We start from the raw sequence: 18,044 nt of genomic DNA on the forward strand, positions 1-18,044 counted from the left end.
AAACAAGTCTTCCTATGTTTATTTTTGCAAAAATGCCCTAGCTGTTTGCAGGTAGATGATTACTGAATTTTACAAGGGAATGTCTAAAGAGGAGAAGAGTATAAATAGTTTCTATTTGTTATTGTTTTAAAAATAAAAGCATGAAAAAGAGTATCTTAAAGTAAAATTCATCATTCAAAAGTAGGAGACTAAAGAAAACGGCAATAGGTTATGAAAAGAAGCAAAGGAAAATCTGCTGCTGCTGGTTTTAATTTTTTTTTTAATAGAAGGAAAGTATGTCCACACAACAAGCAGAAAGCATAATAATTTAGATCCGTCAAGTAGGTCACATTGCTAACCGTAGCAATCATACGGAACTGTTACTGCTACCTTTGTTATTTCCCTATGGTTCTCTTGTTGTCTTTACTTCATCCAGTCTTCAATCAGATTGTAAATTTTGTGAGGGAACATTCTTTCCTGTGTTATTTGAGTATTATCTCTCACTGTGCCACTCTTCTGTTTTCTCTTCCATCCTACCCCTGCTCAGCATTAAGCCTTTTATAATCAAGTAAATGGAAATTATAAACCTATTTCTTCTACCTCAAAATATAAAATAATAAAATATTTATTCTTTGGAATATCTTTGCCATCTAAGCATCCTAAATTTATTTGCAAATATCATGTTAGCTTTCATAAGCATCATGCTTAGCTGAAAAAAGGCAATGATCTTTCCCACTTACCAATAAGCAAAAATGTTGAGTGTTTGACATTGCTGGCAGCTGACAGCAGCTGGCCGCTGTCAGGAGGTTTTCAGTGCCTGGAAGACAGATCCCAGGTACCTATTCTGAGTCTAATGGGAAGCTTTCTATTGATTACAATGACTTACATTTTATTACTCATGAAATCTGTCACAGAGTCAGTCTTCTAACTCCATGTCCCGTACTTTAACCACATGATCACCCTCTGTCCCCTGGGTGAGAACGACTCCTTATATCCTCTCACATGTTTGCTGCTCTGTCATTTTCAGTTTAGCTTAGAAACTCAGAATTATGAATTCTTTAAGATGTTACTTGTCTGACCTGGCCCCTGATTTTAATTGTTAAGATTCAGGCTAGCATTCCAGATGGTCCCCTCTACAAGGGCTGCACAAACTGGACCTGGTTGGTGTTTTGCCATTTCTAAGGAAAGTGCCAGCTGTTAGTCATTTCGCCTGTTACTGAATATCATTGGGGATGATACTAGCGGGCAAAGTCCTAAAGGATATTGGGCATTATTGCTCTGTTGAATATCTGCAGCCAGTGTTTTTGAGAAAGCAGCTTCATCTATGTTTTGCAGTCATCTTATGAAAAAAAAAATGAAAGGAAAATAAATCAAGAAATTAGAGCACATCTGTCTTTCTTTTCCTTCCATCTGTCAACCCAGGGCATGTACCATATCAATTTTTTCCTAGTGTGGGAAACATTTGTCTTCCTCATTATGAAGTTAACTATGTACAGTTTGATATTGGATTATTATTGTTATTTTTACTGGTTTTATGTTGTTATTAGGACTGTTATTCAAAATACATTATCCAGAGGGTTTCTAGTTTCAATTCTAGAGATTTTGAACTATGCATTTTCCTAAGAAATAATCATAAACGACCATGCCTCTACAGAGCATAGACCATAGCCTCTGGTATTTTTCAAAGTGCACATAAAGCATTTCTCTAATCTTTTATATATGTATATATGTTTTAGGCTCTTGTTTACATTAGAACCAGAATGAAGTATTTAATCATTTAGATTGTATTACTTTCAATAAAACTAGTTACAATAAATATTATCCATTACTATTGCCATGGAAAAAGCTAATTTTGTGATAACCATTTATCGAAAGTTAGTCTTAACTGCTTTTTTTCCCCAGATCCAGGAAGTCTTCCAGAGAAATGCCTGATACCAGAACCACTGATCTAACTAGCCTAGTTCCTGTTTTCCTCCCATACATCGTTACAGCTATTGTAACTCTGCCTCGATGCAATGTGTGTGATGTTTTAAGGAGTAAAGGGATTATATCTGTGCCGAGTGGGTCTTTTATGGCTATTCTATAACCTGCATATATGTGAGGACTAGTCTGGCTGAATGTGATGCATGCTTGATGCTTTAGTAGTTTGGCCATTCTGTCTTTGCATAACGGAGGTATTAATGGAATAATTACCTGTCGGTAAAGGCAGCAATCCTTACTGCAGTGCAAGCCCTCTATTACCTTCTGAAGAATAACTGCAGTATTTGGCCTTTAATGAAACATGCCTGTCATTTCATATTAAAATGTCAGTCCTGCTTGTACTGCAGCATAATTTTTGACTACATTTTTTTTGACCATTGTGTAATTTAGAATTTGAGGGCATGCTTCATATATAGTTCATTAATTACACATAAGAATTTGATTTCCATTTAGAAACTGGAGAGATAAGCTATTAAAAGGACATATATTTAATTGATTCTAAGAAGTTCAAGCACAGGAATATGCACACACACACACAATACTGACACACAAAACACTTAATGTCAAACCTAAGTGATTATTTAATGTATTTAAAGCTTGTTTAAGAAGCCATAACCAGATCTGATTTTTTATACCCAAAGAACACTTATTAGCACACACTGGAAAGTCCAACACTAGAAGGCAAAAAAGTAGATTATGTGTGATGACTGTTTTCAGCACAAAAGATATTTGTGAGTAATGTAATTGAGATTCAAAAGGTTGGTAAAGTCAGAAACATTCAGAACATTGACTGTTGGATGACAAGAAAAACTTGGGATTTTATTAGCTTTAGGGCTCATGAAGGTGCTGCTAGGCCAATCCTAAAACCATTGATATTAGTGAGAAAATTTCTGGTGACTTTACTAAATCTAGGTTAGGTCTATGTTTATTCTTTCTAGAAATGAAATTCAAAACTCTATGAACAAGTATTAAAGTCCCAATTTCAGATAATTTTCTCAGCCTCGAAGTTGTTTAGCTTACTGTTTTTGCTGGTATTTATATTACTAGTAACTATATTGCAGTAATGATATCTTCTTCCTCTGCTCATTCTGTCCAAAAAAATTTCAACTTTCAGATTCTTGCTGAAGTAGGTGTGGTTATCTGATATTTTTGACTAGTTATCACCCAACTTTTTGTTCCTTTTATGTTCCTTCCATATCTGTGATCTGTCAATGATAAAGATCAAACCAGGAGGTTTGGATGCATTCTGTACATGCCTTGTCAATCTGTGAAAACTAAGATAAGGTGGCTTTCACAGGCACTGAGCTCTGTGATGGATTTTATAGTCTGATAACACCTTAAATCTGAAGTACCTTCCAGCTGTCATAATATTACATATCAGAAATTATCCTGATCTACTATTATGTGAGAAATTGATATTTAAACGAGAATGCAATTGAATGTAATTTGCCCATAAATAGATATAATTTATTTAATAATTGTTCTAATGCTGAATTTTCACTCAAAAATGCATCCTGTCTGTTCTATAGATAGCTAGTAAGGTAACATAGAACATATTGTTCATAAGAGCAATACTTATAAACCATTGGTTTAGATACAATCATTTTAACTTCCCTTTTTTTCAATATTCTCTGGAAAATGAAGACACGCAGAGCATGTGCATATACCTTTACAATATTTTTGTGAAGTACAATTTCATTCCTTTGTGCCTCTGTGGTTTTTATTCTTTCATTTAAAATAATATTGTTGCATAAAATAAAATGAGAAACAAAAGTTTTCTGATTGTCAATTTGCCTAATGAAAAGCTAGCATTTGCAAATTACATATAAATTACCCTTGAAATGTTAGTAAAGTTGGACTGAAAAGTCAGTAGTATTTGGCTATCTATATTAATAGACATGGTCATGTCCTCTATGTGGAAAGTGCACAAATAAGTACATCGGTTTTAAACACTGGGATCAAAGGTGATGGCATCCAACAAATCCTGTGAAATTAGAAACTTGCTAGTATGTAATTGTGAAAAAAAATATGCACCAATCACTAAACAGTTTATGTCAAAATTAAGTGCCCAATGTCCCGCTTCCTCCAGTTTTGTAGAGAGGTGATAGAGAAGTCACAGGCCAAGATCGTATGAAGGTCTCTAGTTTTGAATATGTGACTTAGTGAATCTATTTCCAGTAGAAGCTAAGCAGAAGTAGATGGTTATTGGCATCAGTTGATGTAATTTCATAGACTTCTGCGAAGTTATTATTTTAAGCCACTGAAAGAAAGAAATTCATCAGTGTGTGTTCACTTTACTAACATTAAATAAACTCAGCTGGCAAAAATTAGGTTAGATCATCAACACCAGAATATGAACATGGACTATCAAACTTATCTTTCAGTCTATTCCGAGGGGATGGCATTGGCATCTTTTTCTAAAACTATCTTAGTAGTCAGAGTTCTTGTTTTCCCTCTAACTTTTAATGTGTCAAGAGCATGCCATATGTAATTTATGGAAAATACTGAAAATTGGATGAAGTCTAATAATAATAGTGATTCTTGTCAGCTCTCATTTGACTTTTCCTTGAGGCCAGCAGAAAATACATTTCTAACTTGTTACTCTAAAACTAATACTCCTATAAGAGCATCTGCTGTTGTGATAATACAGTACTACCACTGTCTTCTCTGTGTAGCTGATTTCCATGCAAAACGGCCTTATTTTACTCTCTTTTTCATCGTATTTATCAATAAATGAGATTTCGCCTTTCTTACTGGCTAAGCTGCTGAAGCATAATTTATATTTTTTCTCTAGAAATCTCTGTGTTGAAACACCTTAATATGCTTACTCTTCATTTTGTATTTTATTTGCATATATAATTTCATGTAGCAGAGATTTGCCCCAATAGGCAACATGGCACAGGAATGAAAGACCCATTATAAAAAAAATACCTATTCAGCCACTGGAATTCCTAACATTCTCTGTGATTTAGTATTCCAAACTTTGACATCATAAATAGCACCAGGCAGATATACATATGTGTTGTATGTGCTGGAAGAAGAATTTGTAGTCAGTCTTTGTTGTGATATGTGTTGTTTTCTGAAGAATCCTAAGTGGAAAGCTGGAGAGTTTTTGGTTTTTGATTTTTTTGTTTTTGTTTATTTGTTTTGTTTTGTTTTAGTTTTTTGTAGCATGTGTTTGCATATGCAAAATGAAAACTCCAAAGTTTTGGGAATTCACTGTAAGAAAAAGTAAAATAAAATTTAGAAATCTGCTCTTAGGAAAGTAGTTCTTAAGGAGATGCTGTCCCAAGCAACATAACAGGTTTTTTATGGTGCAAATACATAATTGTCTAGTTACTTTTCTGGTAGAGATGCAGATATGTTTTAAAAGGGGTATTGTAATTAACTTACAGCGTGTGCAATTGATTAGGATAATAAAGTTAGTTTCAAAATTAAAATATGATAGGAATTGCTTCTTTCCCAGGATGCATCAGCTTAATCGTATTATCCTTGACAATCATGTCCACTTTCAGCTTTTCCAGTGTGTATCTATTTATCTAATGTGACAGCTATAGTGTCCATTGTGTTAATAGATGTACAACTGCTTTCTAGAATCATAGCGTGTAAAAGGTCTTATCCTCAAAGGACAATGCTGCTGCTGTTTCTGCCTTCTCTGCTTGCAGGAGAAGACATGACTGATGACTCAGAATTAATTGTAACCCAGCGAGCTGTCATTGACAGATACCTGCTGCACACGCGAGTACTACTTCAGGAAGCAATGTTCTAGTGCACTATTCCCCCTACAGCTTCCCTAAATTGAGACCCTCCCTCCTTGCCCTCCTTCTGCCCCCATGTTAGTACAAGATATCCTTAGAATCTTTATGAGAATTCAGGTTTTTTCTGCATATATTAATCCTTGCTTTTTTTGAGAAGAAAAATGTTCTTAATTGCATTTCCTCAAATTCACATAAGTAAAAGCAAAAATCGACATAATTATGTCAATGTGAGCACTGTGATCATTTAAAAGGCTTCAAATTTTCTTTTTTCTTTTAAAATAGTGTTAATTTGACTACCTTTAAAGCCTTATGATACAAAACTTCCTAGTAGAGAGCTGGTCATTTGTTGCTATGTCTGTGGATTTTGAAGTATGTTTTTCTTCTTCTTATACACACAATTAAAAATGAGGTATTGAAATCCTAAGGTTAGTTATAAAATAGACTGAGGGCTGTGCCACCCCAGACAAAACATTACTACCTCTACACAAGAACCGTTATCTGCTTGATTTCCAAGGTTATATGCCATACTAAAGAATGCTAAAGGAACAGAATCCTAAAGGATTTGAATTACATCCTTTTTTTTCCTGAAGATCACTAGAAAGTTTCCTACTTCCTGGTACTGTGTAACTCTTAACTCTGCAAATCTGTTATAGTGACTGACTGCGATGAAAACATAAATACACAGGACTTCTGTAACACAGCAATTATCCGCTTCAACAATAAAATGCAGTATTAGGAATGATTATTGACATGATACCACATGTATGTTTACTCAATACAATTAATAAACCTTAGTCAATGGAATACTCACGTAACTCATTAAATACGATAAACATAAATTATGTTAACGTTACAAATATAATGGCAAATATAGCAGTCAATATTTTCATTATTTTATGTCATTCATATAAGAAAATAACAGAGTTGTTTTTATAAGCAGCCTGTAGATAAAGTACGTTCCTCAGATGGAAAATATTCTCAATTGTTTTTACTCACATTTTAAAATGTAATTTATAGTTAAAATAAAGTCCCAGAAACTTTATTATCATGTTCATGTTACCAAAGCCAGATGAAATTCACAGAATGTAAATCAGGGCAAATTTATTATTATAATTAAACTTGTAAAATTTCAGCAGCAGCTGTTCCTGCATCTTAGTAGTTCATATACATTATTGATCAACACATGCTTTTGCTAATGTAGAATTTCTGAGAGTGTAGAGAAGTTATGCTGGTTATTGTTATACTTTTTACAGTGCTTCTGCAATGCCTTTTCAATAGAGTGCTGTCTTGCTAGGAGGAGTTCATCACTGAAATCAAACTAAACAAATAAATTGAAGATCACTGAAGTCTTTAAATTACTAAAAATCACATAAAATATAATTCTGTTGCAACTAAATTCTTTATACGTGAGTTTCTTTGTATGCTACAATACAAATAAGCTCCTATAAGATGTGCCAGAGCAACAAGGTAGTTCATAGTCAATGTAATATTATTTGTTGGCGAGATCTGTTTCATCAGGTATTTGTATCCTAAATACTCAATGACAACTAAAATTTCAAGTGATGAATATATAAAGTTGGGTTTCTAATAGTTATGAACATAATGTGAGATCTACCTTTTCTTACTGGTAGGTTAACTCTGGGCATTTAAATTTGAAAATTCTGAATTTCACATCTATCTACTGTCAAAGAGTGTAAGAGCAGAGTGCCCAAAGGAATTAATCTTTTTAAGTGTTCTAATACATGTCATAAGTTTAACTAGTCATCTGTAGTAAATGATTGAGTATAGTCACCCCCAAAAGGCATTTTACTGTTATTTACAATTATATACTTTTTAGAATGGCATGAGTGTTCAGTAGAGCTGCCTCTCTTTCTCCATTAACTACAAACATTTTTTTTTTTTCACTGCAGAGTTTCTGGTATCAAATAACTAATTAATATAGCAAACTGTGATTTACTGACATCTAGCCATTTGGGTGAATGTTATTTCTGAATATTAGCTTGGTTGTCTACTGGTAGCACATCTAGCTATTTTCTTTCATGTTTTATTGTGTACAGAAGTTTCCATCTCTTCTCCCCACTTGCTTTTCCATGCTTCTGGGATATCAATTTATATAATTGTGGGCTTAGAACCGATTTTTTGAGTCTCAGACAATTAATTCAAGAGGACATTGGCTAAAACCAAAAGTGGTTAAAATTTATTAGTATTTTACCAGACTCCCAAGTTGAACAAGGTAATACTCTGATTTGAACTAGATTAAATTGTAACACTCAGCTTTCCTGTTAGGTCAAATTTACCTTGCAGTCAAGATAAGCATAGATAAATGACAACACTTACTAGGAGAAGTGTTTGCCTTCTAAGCGGATATTAGGAAGGAAAAACTTAAAATATATGATAGTCTTGTGTTTAGTGTCTTCAATTAAAGATTTGTCAGTCTTTAGAGTGTCTGTTTAAAAAAAATAATGACAGAAATCCAACAAAACCCAGGAAGAATTCATGACACAAAGTCTATAGTTTCATGAAATGAAATGAAGGAATGTCACTACATAAAGCAAGAAAGTGATATTACCTCAAAAGATGACTGAAACCATAGGATTTGACTGCAGGTCTTTCTTCATTTACCTTCTCTGCAAAATTAAACCAACTCCCAACCAGACAGGCTGTTTGTGTCTCATGTTTAAATGTGCGTGGGACCATCAAACAGTCACTTCCTCTCCAGTCAGTGGACAAATTGTAACTGATAATATTTTCACCCCAAAGAAAAGGCCAGTTCTCTGCAGCCGAAGTAGCAAAAGAAATATGTGATTATATTTATGCTCCTTTTTAATATACTACAGTGTAATTTACTGTTTTCTATAAACTTTTAGTACTGCAAAATTGAGCAGAAGAAGTAAAAAGATTGTCTGGTGTAACAGCAAATTACATTCTGAAATCAACACCAGCATTGCTACCTCAGGATGTAAAAACAAGTAAATAGCCAAACACTCCAGCTATTTCTATGGGTAGCATAGTATGAAGGCAGAGCATGAAGATGCAGTATGAATTGCTTTTTCTTTTTTTCATTCTTAGTTTAGCCTGAGAGATTGATGGAAACCTTATCTATCTCCATTATCTTGGTTCTGTGGGTAAGATATCAAGATAGGCATGGAGAATGAGTTATCCTGTGATGCAAGTAGGATTGTTGAATAAGGACTGCTATAGGAATTGCACGAGTGAGTTTAGTTTAAACATAGCCAAGAAAAAAATAACCTTATTTCTCTTGGCAAATTGAAGGGATCTACTGCACAATTTGTACATAGCACAGAGTTGAGCCAAGATTATCTGGGAGAAGCAAAGGTGGATTTTACTAAGAATGATTTTATCTCAGATTCATATTATTTTATAAGCTTGAGTGAAACACAAAGGAAGAACATGTGTATATGTGATCACTGAGCTGAATTATACAAGGCCCTATTTGAGTTGTTTTATTTTGTCCTTACAATATTTTCTTGAGCTTATGCATAAACAATATCTTCTTCATCATCATTTAATAGGTTATTTAGAGTATTCGTCTATTGTTTACACTTCATTTTATTTTAATATGTTTCTTCACTGACAACTTTATTCATGAGCAGGGTTGAAGTTTCAGTAAAATGTGTCATGTATAGATTATTCTGTTCATTTTCCATAAAGGTAAATTGTTTTTTCAGTTTTCTCTTTTAAGCCTCAATATCAACACTCTTTCTATAAGGAAGATACTCCAAGAATGTTTTGTCTTTGTTTTTTCCTTCATAATATTCCTTTGTTATATTAAAACAGAGTATGCCATAATAGTTCAGAAAGGAAAGGGAAATAATTTTTGTGAACGCAAAATCTCCACATCTGAAATTAAAGATCTTAATGACAACTGGAGGCATGCCATGCTTGAATATATATTCTGATATGCAAACATATAGTCCAGGCTGGGAGAGTTGGGGTTGTTCAGCCTGGAGAAGGCTCTGGAGAGACCTTATTGTGACCTTTCAATATTTAAAAGAAGCCTGTAAGAAGGGTGGGGACAGACTTTTCAGAGAGGCATGTTATGGCAGGACAAGGAGTAATGGTTTTAAACTGAAAGAGGGGAGATTCAGGCTAGGAATAAGGAAGAAATTTTCTACAATAGGAGTGGTAAAATACTGGCCCAGGCTGCCCAGAGAGGTGGTAGATGCTCCATCCCTGGAAACTTTCAAGGCCAGGCTGGACGGGGCTCTGAGCAACCTGATCTAGTTGAAGATGTCTCTGCTCGTTGCAAGGGGGGTGGACTATATGACCTTTGAAGGTCCCTTCCAACCCAAACTATTCTATAATTCTATGATTCTGTAAAGCCTAATTTGACTTGCTGTAATTCAGATGTTTTGGTGATTTCTGCCTGTCTGAAAAATCAGGGTCAGAAATGAAGGCTCTTATCTTAAAACTATACTGAGTGGAGAAGAGGGAATTTTGTTTAAAGTAGCTGATTTGTAAACTCAGAAACCAGCTCAGTTGCTTAAAATTCAGCAGGTTCTATTTGCAACAACCCGGTGCAGAATTTTTTTTTTTTTTTTAATTAGAGCTTGTTTTATAACACTGAATAGGATTTGTAGCCAAATCTGTCCCAGTGAGACATTCAGCAACGGAACAATAGTATAATTATTTCTTGGATCCCTGATTAGCAAAAACAATACAATAGTTGTACAAAGCTTGAAAGTCTAGTTTTCAGAATAAAACAATCTCACCATGCAAAAGCTCCTCCTAATGCAGATTTCTGTAACGTGCTATTTGATTCAAACACATAATTTGAAGTAAAATGCATTTTAGAAGCTAGTAGACAATGGAAAGCACTGAACGGTTTTGAAAACTAGTGTTTACACTTCCTACATTAAAGTTTTGTTTCCAACACAGCTAGTAACTCATCTGACACAAGACATTTCAAACACTTGATATCACATGGCATGATCTTTTTTCTACTTCAGACCTTTAGCACTCAGGTCAACAAAATAACTTACGCTATTTACACCCTGCTTTCTGGCTGTGATGAGAGTTGCTGGGAAAAAAAGGCAGCAGCAAAAAGTTTAGTCTCACAAGCAGTGCCCAGACCTCATTGGTATTGGCCCACCTTTTCTAGAAGACCATGCTAAGCTACAAGTCCTACCAATTCTGTTGCTTAAGTAAGGATTTCTGGATTGTGTCTTTAATGGTCTATGCCACTTTCCAAAGCAACAGATTTGTATGGAATGAAATTACACATTCTGGTATAAGAACACATTTTATACAGCTAGGATTGTCAGAAATGAAGTACTTCAGTAATTTTCAGCACTAGAAAATTATGAAACCACTCCAGATATTTCTAGATTTTCTTTTATTTTCAATTAGAATTCATAGAATCACAGAATGGTTGTGGTTGGAAGGGACCTCTGGAGATCACCTAGTCCAATGCCCCATATCAAGTAGAGACACTTAGAGCGTATTGTCCAGGATCATGTCTTTTGAATATATTTTGAATATCTCCAAGTAGGGAGACTCCACAGCCTCTCTGGACCACTTGTGTTAGTGGTCAGTCACCCTCCCAGTAAACTAGTGTTTCCTGACATTCAGAACCTCCTATATTTTGGGTTGTACCCATTATTACCTGTGCTGTCACTGGGCACCACTCCATTCTTCATACTAAGACAGCAGAAGTGAGAAAAATAGGACCAAAGAATATGAGGAAATAAAAATGATAAACCATGATTAAAATACATTTTAAATGTTTTCAATGTCTCTAGATAAAATATTTTGATGAAGAAAAATGCAATATACAATATCAAGCATGGGTTCTACTTTTCTGTGCCTGATCAATCAGATTAGGAATATCCCCAACCTCTACCATCCTTTCCTCCACCCAAGATAAATTATTGATATTTTTATTAGCATTTTCAAGTACCACAGCTATTACTTATATCCAGTAATTCCAAAAATTACAATTGTTAGAAAGTACTAGGTATGTGTTTGGTCTTGTTGAAGCAGGAAAGAAGCAGCTAGACCAGTTTCATGTGTGATTGACTTGATATAATTTTGGTTGTTGTTATGATTAAAAAAAGTATCAGCTGGCTGACCACATGATCTGAAAACACACACACACACACAAAAGTGTTCCTATTATGCTTGAACTATACTTTTATCAGCACCAGAGTTTGCTATACTTTACCGCCACCTAAGTTACAGAATTAATTCTTCTCTGTATCTCTTGTTGATGTGAATTCATGTTTCACCTCGATGAGCTTTATAGAATCTGCTGTAATAGGTGATTAAAAGAACGATTCCATGTAACTGATACCAAATGTTTTCCTGATTTTTAAACACAGCCTAGGTTCAAAAACCTATTGAGTCAGATTGTTCTAAAATATGTACTGAAATTACTTTGACAGAGGTTAAACCCATATTGTTTCAACTGAATTTTCAGTTTTGCGTTTCACATAACAGTTACATGATATTTCCTGATTAAAAGTAAAGACTGGGTGTTTTTCAGGACCTGAAGAAAACCGATATTCATGTCCCTCCAAGTGATGGTTTATGACTGAATATGTCACAGATTTTAGATTTCAATTTTGGCCAAGCATTGTGGACTTGAACCATAAACCTACCTCATGCTGTATATAATCCTGTGTATGTTGTAGCATAATTAAAATTGTAATTACTTGTTATCATATGACTCAATGTTGTACCCACTATAAACCTTATTACTCAGAATAATTTGAGTCTGTCTTTAGGTAAAAAGAATTCAAAGCTGCATTTGGTAGCATAAGGGAGTAGATAAATACATAGTCTAAGCACATATTAGGGTTTTCTCCTGAATGAAGAGTCCCCAATACTATTGAAGAAAAAAGAAATTCAATGTATGAATGAAGGGCTCAGCATCGGTGGCTGTATCGGGACTATGGGTCATAGCCCATGTGCTGGGTGCCGGCTGCTGGGTCTGTACCTGCCCCAAACTGGGTGTGCATGGGGTGTGCATGTGGATTCACTGGCAAACTCCAAGCTGAACCGCAACGAGTAGGAGGCTCCAGGTCTGTGCAGGGGTACCAGGCAGCCAGAGGGTCCATGCTGGTATTTGGGGGGACCCACAAGTGTGGTGTGCCTGTGGGATGAGTGTGTGAGTGCTGTGTGTGTGCAGCAAGCACCCAGCTGAGCCTGTGGGGCAGGTAAGGGGGGCTGGGATCCAGACAGTGGTGCCACGAATGTGCTTATGTGGTGCACTAGTGACCTTCTGTCTCTGCCGGCCCAAGAGGAGGAGGGGCTGTGGCTATCTGTACCTGTGTCTGGTGTAAGTCCTGAATGTGGGGGCTGCTGGAGGCAGCGCCTTGTCTGTGGCCATCTTTGTGATCAGTCGTGTCCATGTCCTCTGTGTGTATGTCCATGTGTGTGTCTGAGATACACACTCAGTCTCGGTACTGCAACTGTGCGAGTGCAAAGGGGAAAGTGGCAGACGTGTCCCTCAGCCTGGGCAGAGAGCCCAGGTCCCCAGGCTGGGCTCCAGGTGCTGGGCAAGAGAGTCCTGGACCAGGCAGCTCAAGGAGGTGGCCACATAGCTCATCATTAACACCCTCCTAAGCTCTCAGTAAGTTGAGTGACAATCTTCCCTTGCAGTTAATCTGATATGCCTAAGCTTGAGCATTTGCTTTGAGTCTCTCTTTATAGAAGGCTTTTTCTCCTTATTGTCTTGATGGCACAGTTTAGTCTAAAGTTTCTTGATGGACTGCATACTGTCCGTTCATCATCTGTGGAACTGGATTACTGTTTATGTGACCTTTAGATTTTTTTATAATCCTCTATGATTTGTGGGGTCCTCAGTGAGAGGCTCAGAAAGTCAAGATGATATTTTTTTTCCTTATCATTTAAAGTATGGATTTAAAAATGTATGGCACTATCACCTAAGAAGTTGCCAGTATTAGTGTTAGGCCTGTGCCACTTTACTGACCAGTCACCTGCCAGTGTAGAGTCATAGCAGATTTTGGCTAATATGAAGAGCTGTTGTTACACAGGATCAGTATTTTTACTACATTACTCATTAAACTGGACATTTCTGTAATTATGTACTTTTTCTGTTTATTTGGGTGCTTGGTTAATTACAGGGGTTTAATGATTTTGCAGAATCTTGAATTGAAATTTACATCTCCTCCCTTACTTTAAGGGTTTATTTCCTCAGTCATTCATGTTTTCTCACAGAGTATTACAGTTTAAAAAATAATCTCCTTTTTCCGTGCTTCTTATTGATTTTACTAGTGACATAAATTCTTACTTTGGAAGAACAGATCTCTAAATTTGGGTTATTGAAAATAAATGCAAAAAGAGAAGATATTAACCTATGTGGTTAGGTATATCTCTATTTTTTCATGCTGAAGGGAAAGAACATGCTAGCGATTCAAAACAAATTGTTCAGGGTGGCAATTCCAGAATTAAAAAGTTATAAGAAAAAAATAGCAAAGTATGAGCTAAAAGTTTTTTTCTTGATAGTATACAGAGTTGGGTCCTCTGCTGATGTAAATGAATACAAACTAATGACTCAGAAGATCTGTTTGGTTTTGCTACATCTGGATTCTAATCCTAAAGCCAGAAAAGGAACTTAAAAGCAAAATGCTAATGATGAAATCACAGCCAAGAGCAAACAGTATTACATTTATATCTATACTGAACTACACAGTAATCTAAAATTGACTTAATCAACTATCTATGTCCACCCAAGGGAGATGAATAAAAACAAATCCGGAAGAGGATATTGATCGTCATGTAAAATGGTAGGAATTACCATTAACAAATAGTTTTAATAAGCAAACATACAGTTAGTGCTATTAACTTGAGGTTTTCCTCCAGGGCCTGATGCTTTTTCCATTAACTTCAGGAAAACTTACTTGGAATTGGGATGGCTACAGGACATCCAATTTTAACTACTTAAAAATTAGTAACTAGTGGAAGATATCTCTTGTATCTTCCAGATATTCCTTTCTCTAAGGTTTGTAGTAATCTTGAATGAATGGCTTCAATATAACATATAACTTTGAGATGGCTAAGATTAATAAGAAAGTAACTACTGAACTAAACAGTTCTTAAGTTTAAGCCAAACTTTGTGAATCTCTTCTTTATCCTAAACCAATCTAGCTAACCAGATCACTCAGGCTCCCTGCTGCTGAAACTCATTTTTGTGGGAAGATGTGCTTAATTTAACCACTCTCTTGAGATACTGTTGAACTAGTTGTTTCCGATGCTTCAGAGATTCAGTATTTTGATCCAGGAAGACCCGTAATATTCCTTTCATTAATCCCATAGTCGCAGTTGCTAAACAGTTTGCAGCAGTGCTATCACCTCCTGAGCTCATGAGGAATCACTGTATCATCTTTGGCCACAATTCACAAAGTCATGTTACTTCTGCAGAGAAGAGAAGTTCAAAATCAATAATGGTTAACTAAACCAAGTGTTTGGGGTTTTTTTGTTGGTTTGATTTGGGTTTTTTGTTGGTTTTGTTTGGTTTGGGTTGGTTGGTTGTTGGGGTTTTGTTGGGGGGGGAAGGGGACTTGTTTGTTTATTTGTTTGATTGTTTTACTTTGAGATTACTGGGGTGGGTTTTTCTTGAGAAGTTCAGGAAAATTCAAAATTCTGGTTCTCATTCTCTGTGTTGTTTGACAAAACTATGTGCTGCTTATTTTTAGTTCTCTTACCAGAGTGATAATTACTTATACTATCATTGTATTCTGTGATTCTTTGCTGGACACTGTGATTTCAGAGATATATTATCAGTATTAAATATCCATATTAGTTAGATAATTTATATTAGTTAAATGTCATTATAGTTATGTATTTATATATCCTTCTATTCCTGGAGGATGTCAACAATTTTTATTAGTTTGTGTAACTTGGTGGACCTTTTCCCAGTTTGAACTGTGATAATACAGGTTTTAACCTCAGAAATACACACTTATGTCCTTTGCTTTTCATAACATAGTTTGCAACAGTTTCCCTGAGAGAGTTTTCATAGATTATACTTTTAAAATGATGAGAAATACACCTCACTGCATACTGATCATTTTCTTATGAGAAGCTTACTTCACAGATCAGCATGTGTGTCTGGCTCTCCTCCCTGCCATCTTCCCTGGGTTGCTCTAAAAGCAAGAAGAAAAAAAAAAAAAAAAAAGAAAGAAAGAAGCATATATGACAATAAAAATAGCCTCATAAACATTACCAGGAATCTACTTGTATGTCATAAGTTTAAAAATAATAATAATTAAAAAAAAAAAAAAAAAGAGTAAAGACTTAGGAGAACAGAAAAGAAGAGCACTAATCAGTATGTCCTGTGCTCTTCTTTGTAGTCCCAGCGCCGTGTTACATTTCACCTCCCTGATGGCTCCCAGGAAAGCTGCAGTGACAGTGGTCTGGGAGACCACGAGCCTGTGGGTAGTGGAACCCTGATCTCACACCCTCTCCCTCTGGTTCAGCCGCAGGACGAATTCTACGACCAGGCTTCACCGGACAAGAGGACTGAAGCTGATGGCAACTCCGACCCCAACTCGGGTGAGTCAGTGTCAGTGCTCTGCTTATCTGAGTTGCTTTGGTAACTTGGTTACTTTCTTTTTCGTCTCGTTGATGCAATGGGTGAGATGTTTTTTAAGATGTTTTTAGAATGTTTTTAAGCACGTGCATGAATATTTGGTCATGGTAACTCATAACACTTGGTAGGGAATAATGTCTTTTGCCTGAAGTGCCCCATATAATTTGACTGTAGAAAAAAAAAATATAGCCAGGGAGAAAAAAACAGCTCCAGACAAATTGCACAGTAAGTGAGAACAGCTGGGAAGAAGGAAGTGGTACAATGTAGCAAGATTTTCTTGATGTTTGCTGTGCTGTTGCTATTTAGCACTGGCCTTTGTGTTACGAAAGTCATTCTAAATACACATTTAAAGACTAACCTAGAAGGCAGTAACTCAGTGAAGCACCGAAAAATTTAAAGAATCCAAATTTCTAAAGCAAACACACCTACGATTCCTCCTTCCAACAGCAAGAACCACAGGGTTTTGCTGGTGGTCTGGAATGGCATGGTATACTACTTTTAGGAACAGATGGATATGCATTTTCATACAAATACTAAGTATTTTCAGTTTATCTGGTTTGGGAATTTCTTCCTTTCTTCTTTCCTTCTCTATAATAGATTTACATTATTGAAGTGTTTGTGACAGTCAGTGTTAAAAAATGAAGTGAGGTCTTAACCAGTGCAACGACTTTTATTTTGGCATTGGAATGTGGAGACTTGGACATACTGAAAACTGGGAGGAGGCAGTAACACTGCCCTTAAGCCTCTTGTTTTCTGTCTAGAATGTGGAGGGAAAGGTTAAAAGTCTGATCTGTGCTCTTGGAAGGTAATTGAACTTGAGTTCTCTTGCGTCCCAGGAGTATAGAAATAAGAATTAGTTTCTCCCTCCGGCATTTTTCCCTTTTGTATAGATGATTAAATTCTCACTAGGCCTGTACAAACCAGGAGAGAAGGTGGCCTGCCCTGGCATCTGATGCAAAATATTAAGGTCCACGTTCTCATTTGGGCAGAGCTGGATTTGAATTATGACATTTAAATCACCACAGATGAGAATGTGAACTGTGGAATACTGACCTTAGAAACATTTATCTCATACTTTTTATGTGAGGACAGAGAGAGTTTGTTAGGTGAGACCCTACAAAGAAACAAATTGAAATGCTTCACTGTCTCAGAGTAGTATTCTGGTTTCCTTTTTCTTTTTTTCTTCTTTTTTTTTTTTTCCTTGATATGACGCCTGCATTTTATTTTCTTTACCAAAACAGAACTGTTGTTGGAACTATGATCTTAAGCCCTAGATCTGTCAAAATACAAAGAACTATAAAAGAATAGCAACTATGAATGGATTGACTCTGGAGCAAGAATGTATGTCTGCTTAAGCAAGCGAGGAGCTTAAATGGAATTATCCTGTTAATTCTCTGACCACGTATGAGACATGCGAAAGATTTAGTGAGATCAGAGAGGAGTTTTAAGGCAGCATTATGTGTTGGCACTGTCACATTGGCTTCACTAACTCTGAATTGCACATCTCTTCAAAATGTGACATAAAAATCCTCCAGGAGAGTTCAAACAAATGTGTTTACCAAACTTAACAACAAGTTATTAAAAAGGTGTTTTTAGAAAATTTGTATCAAACATGTTGTGAAAATCTAGTATATTAATCATGATGAGCTATTAATCTCTAATATAGAGACTAATAGAAGATTAGTTGGAGTGAATAAATGTTTTTAAAAGCTGTATGAAAAGTCATAATATGTCTGTGGTTACACCTGTTT

The 18,044-nt window shown here is 35.7% G+C and overlaps 1 protein-coding gene across 7 annotated transcripts in view; it reads left to right on the forward strand.

The window, feature by feature from the left end:
• The window catches only part of PCDH9 (protocadherin 9), a 680,268-nt gene that overhangs the window by 424,339 nt on the left and 237,885 nt on the right, over positions 1 to 18,044 (forward strand). For 5 of the 7 annotated variants that reach the window (XM_065642204.1, XM_065642184.1, XM_065642195.1 and 2 more), the window contains one exon: positions 16,055 to 16,256. In XM_065642204.1, coding sequence (XP_065498276.1) covers positions 16,055 to 16,256 — 202 coding nt within the window. The remainder of the gene's footprint in view (positions 1 to 16,054; positions 16,257 to 18,044) is intronic. The other 2 variants (XM_065642230.1, XM_065642220.1) reach the window with 1 other exon arrangement.

Source organism: Caloenas nicobarica, chromosome 1 (genome assembly GCF_036013445.1).
Source record: "Caloenas nicobarica isolate bCalNic1 chromosome 1, bCalNic1.hap1, whole genome shotgun sequence".
Classification (NCBI taxonomy): domain Eukaryota; kingdom Metazoa; phylum Chordata; class Aves; order Columbiformes; family Columbidae; genus Caloenas; species Caloenas nicobarica.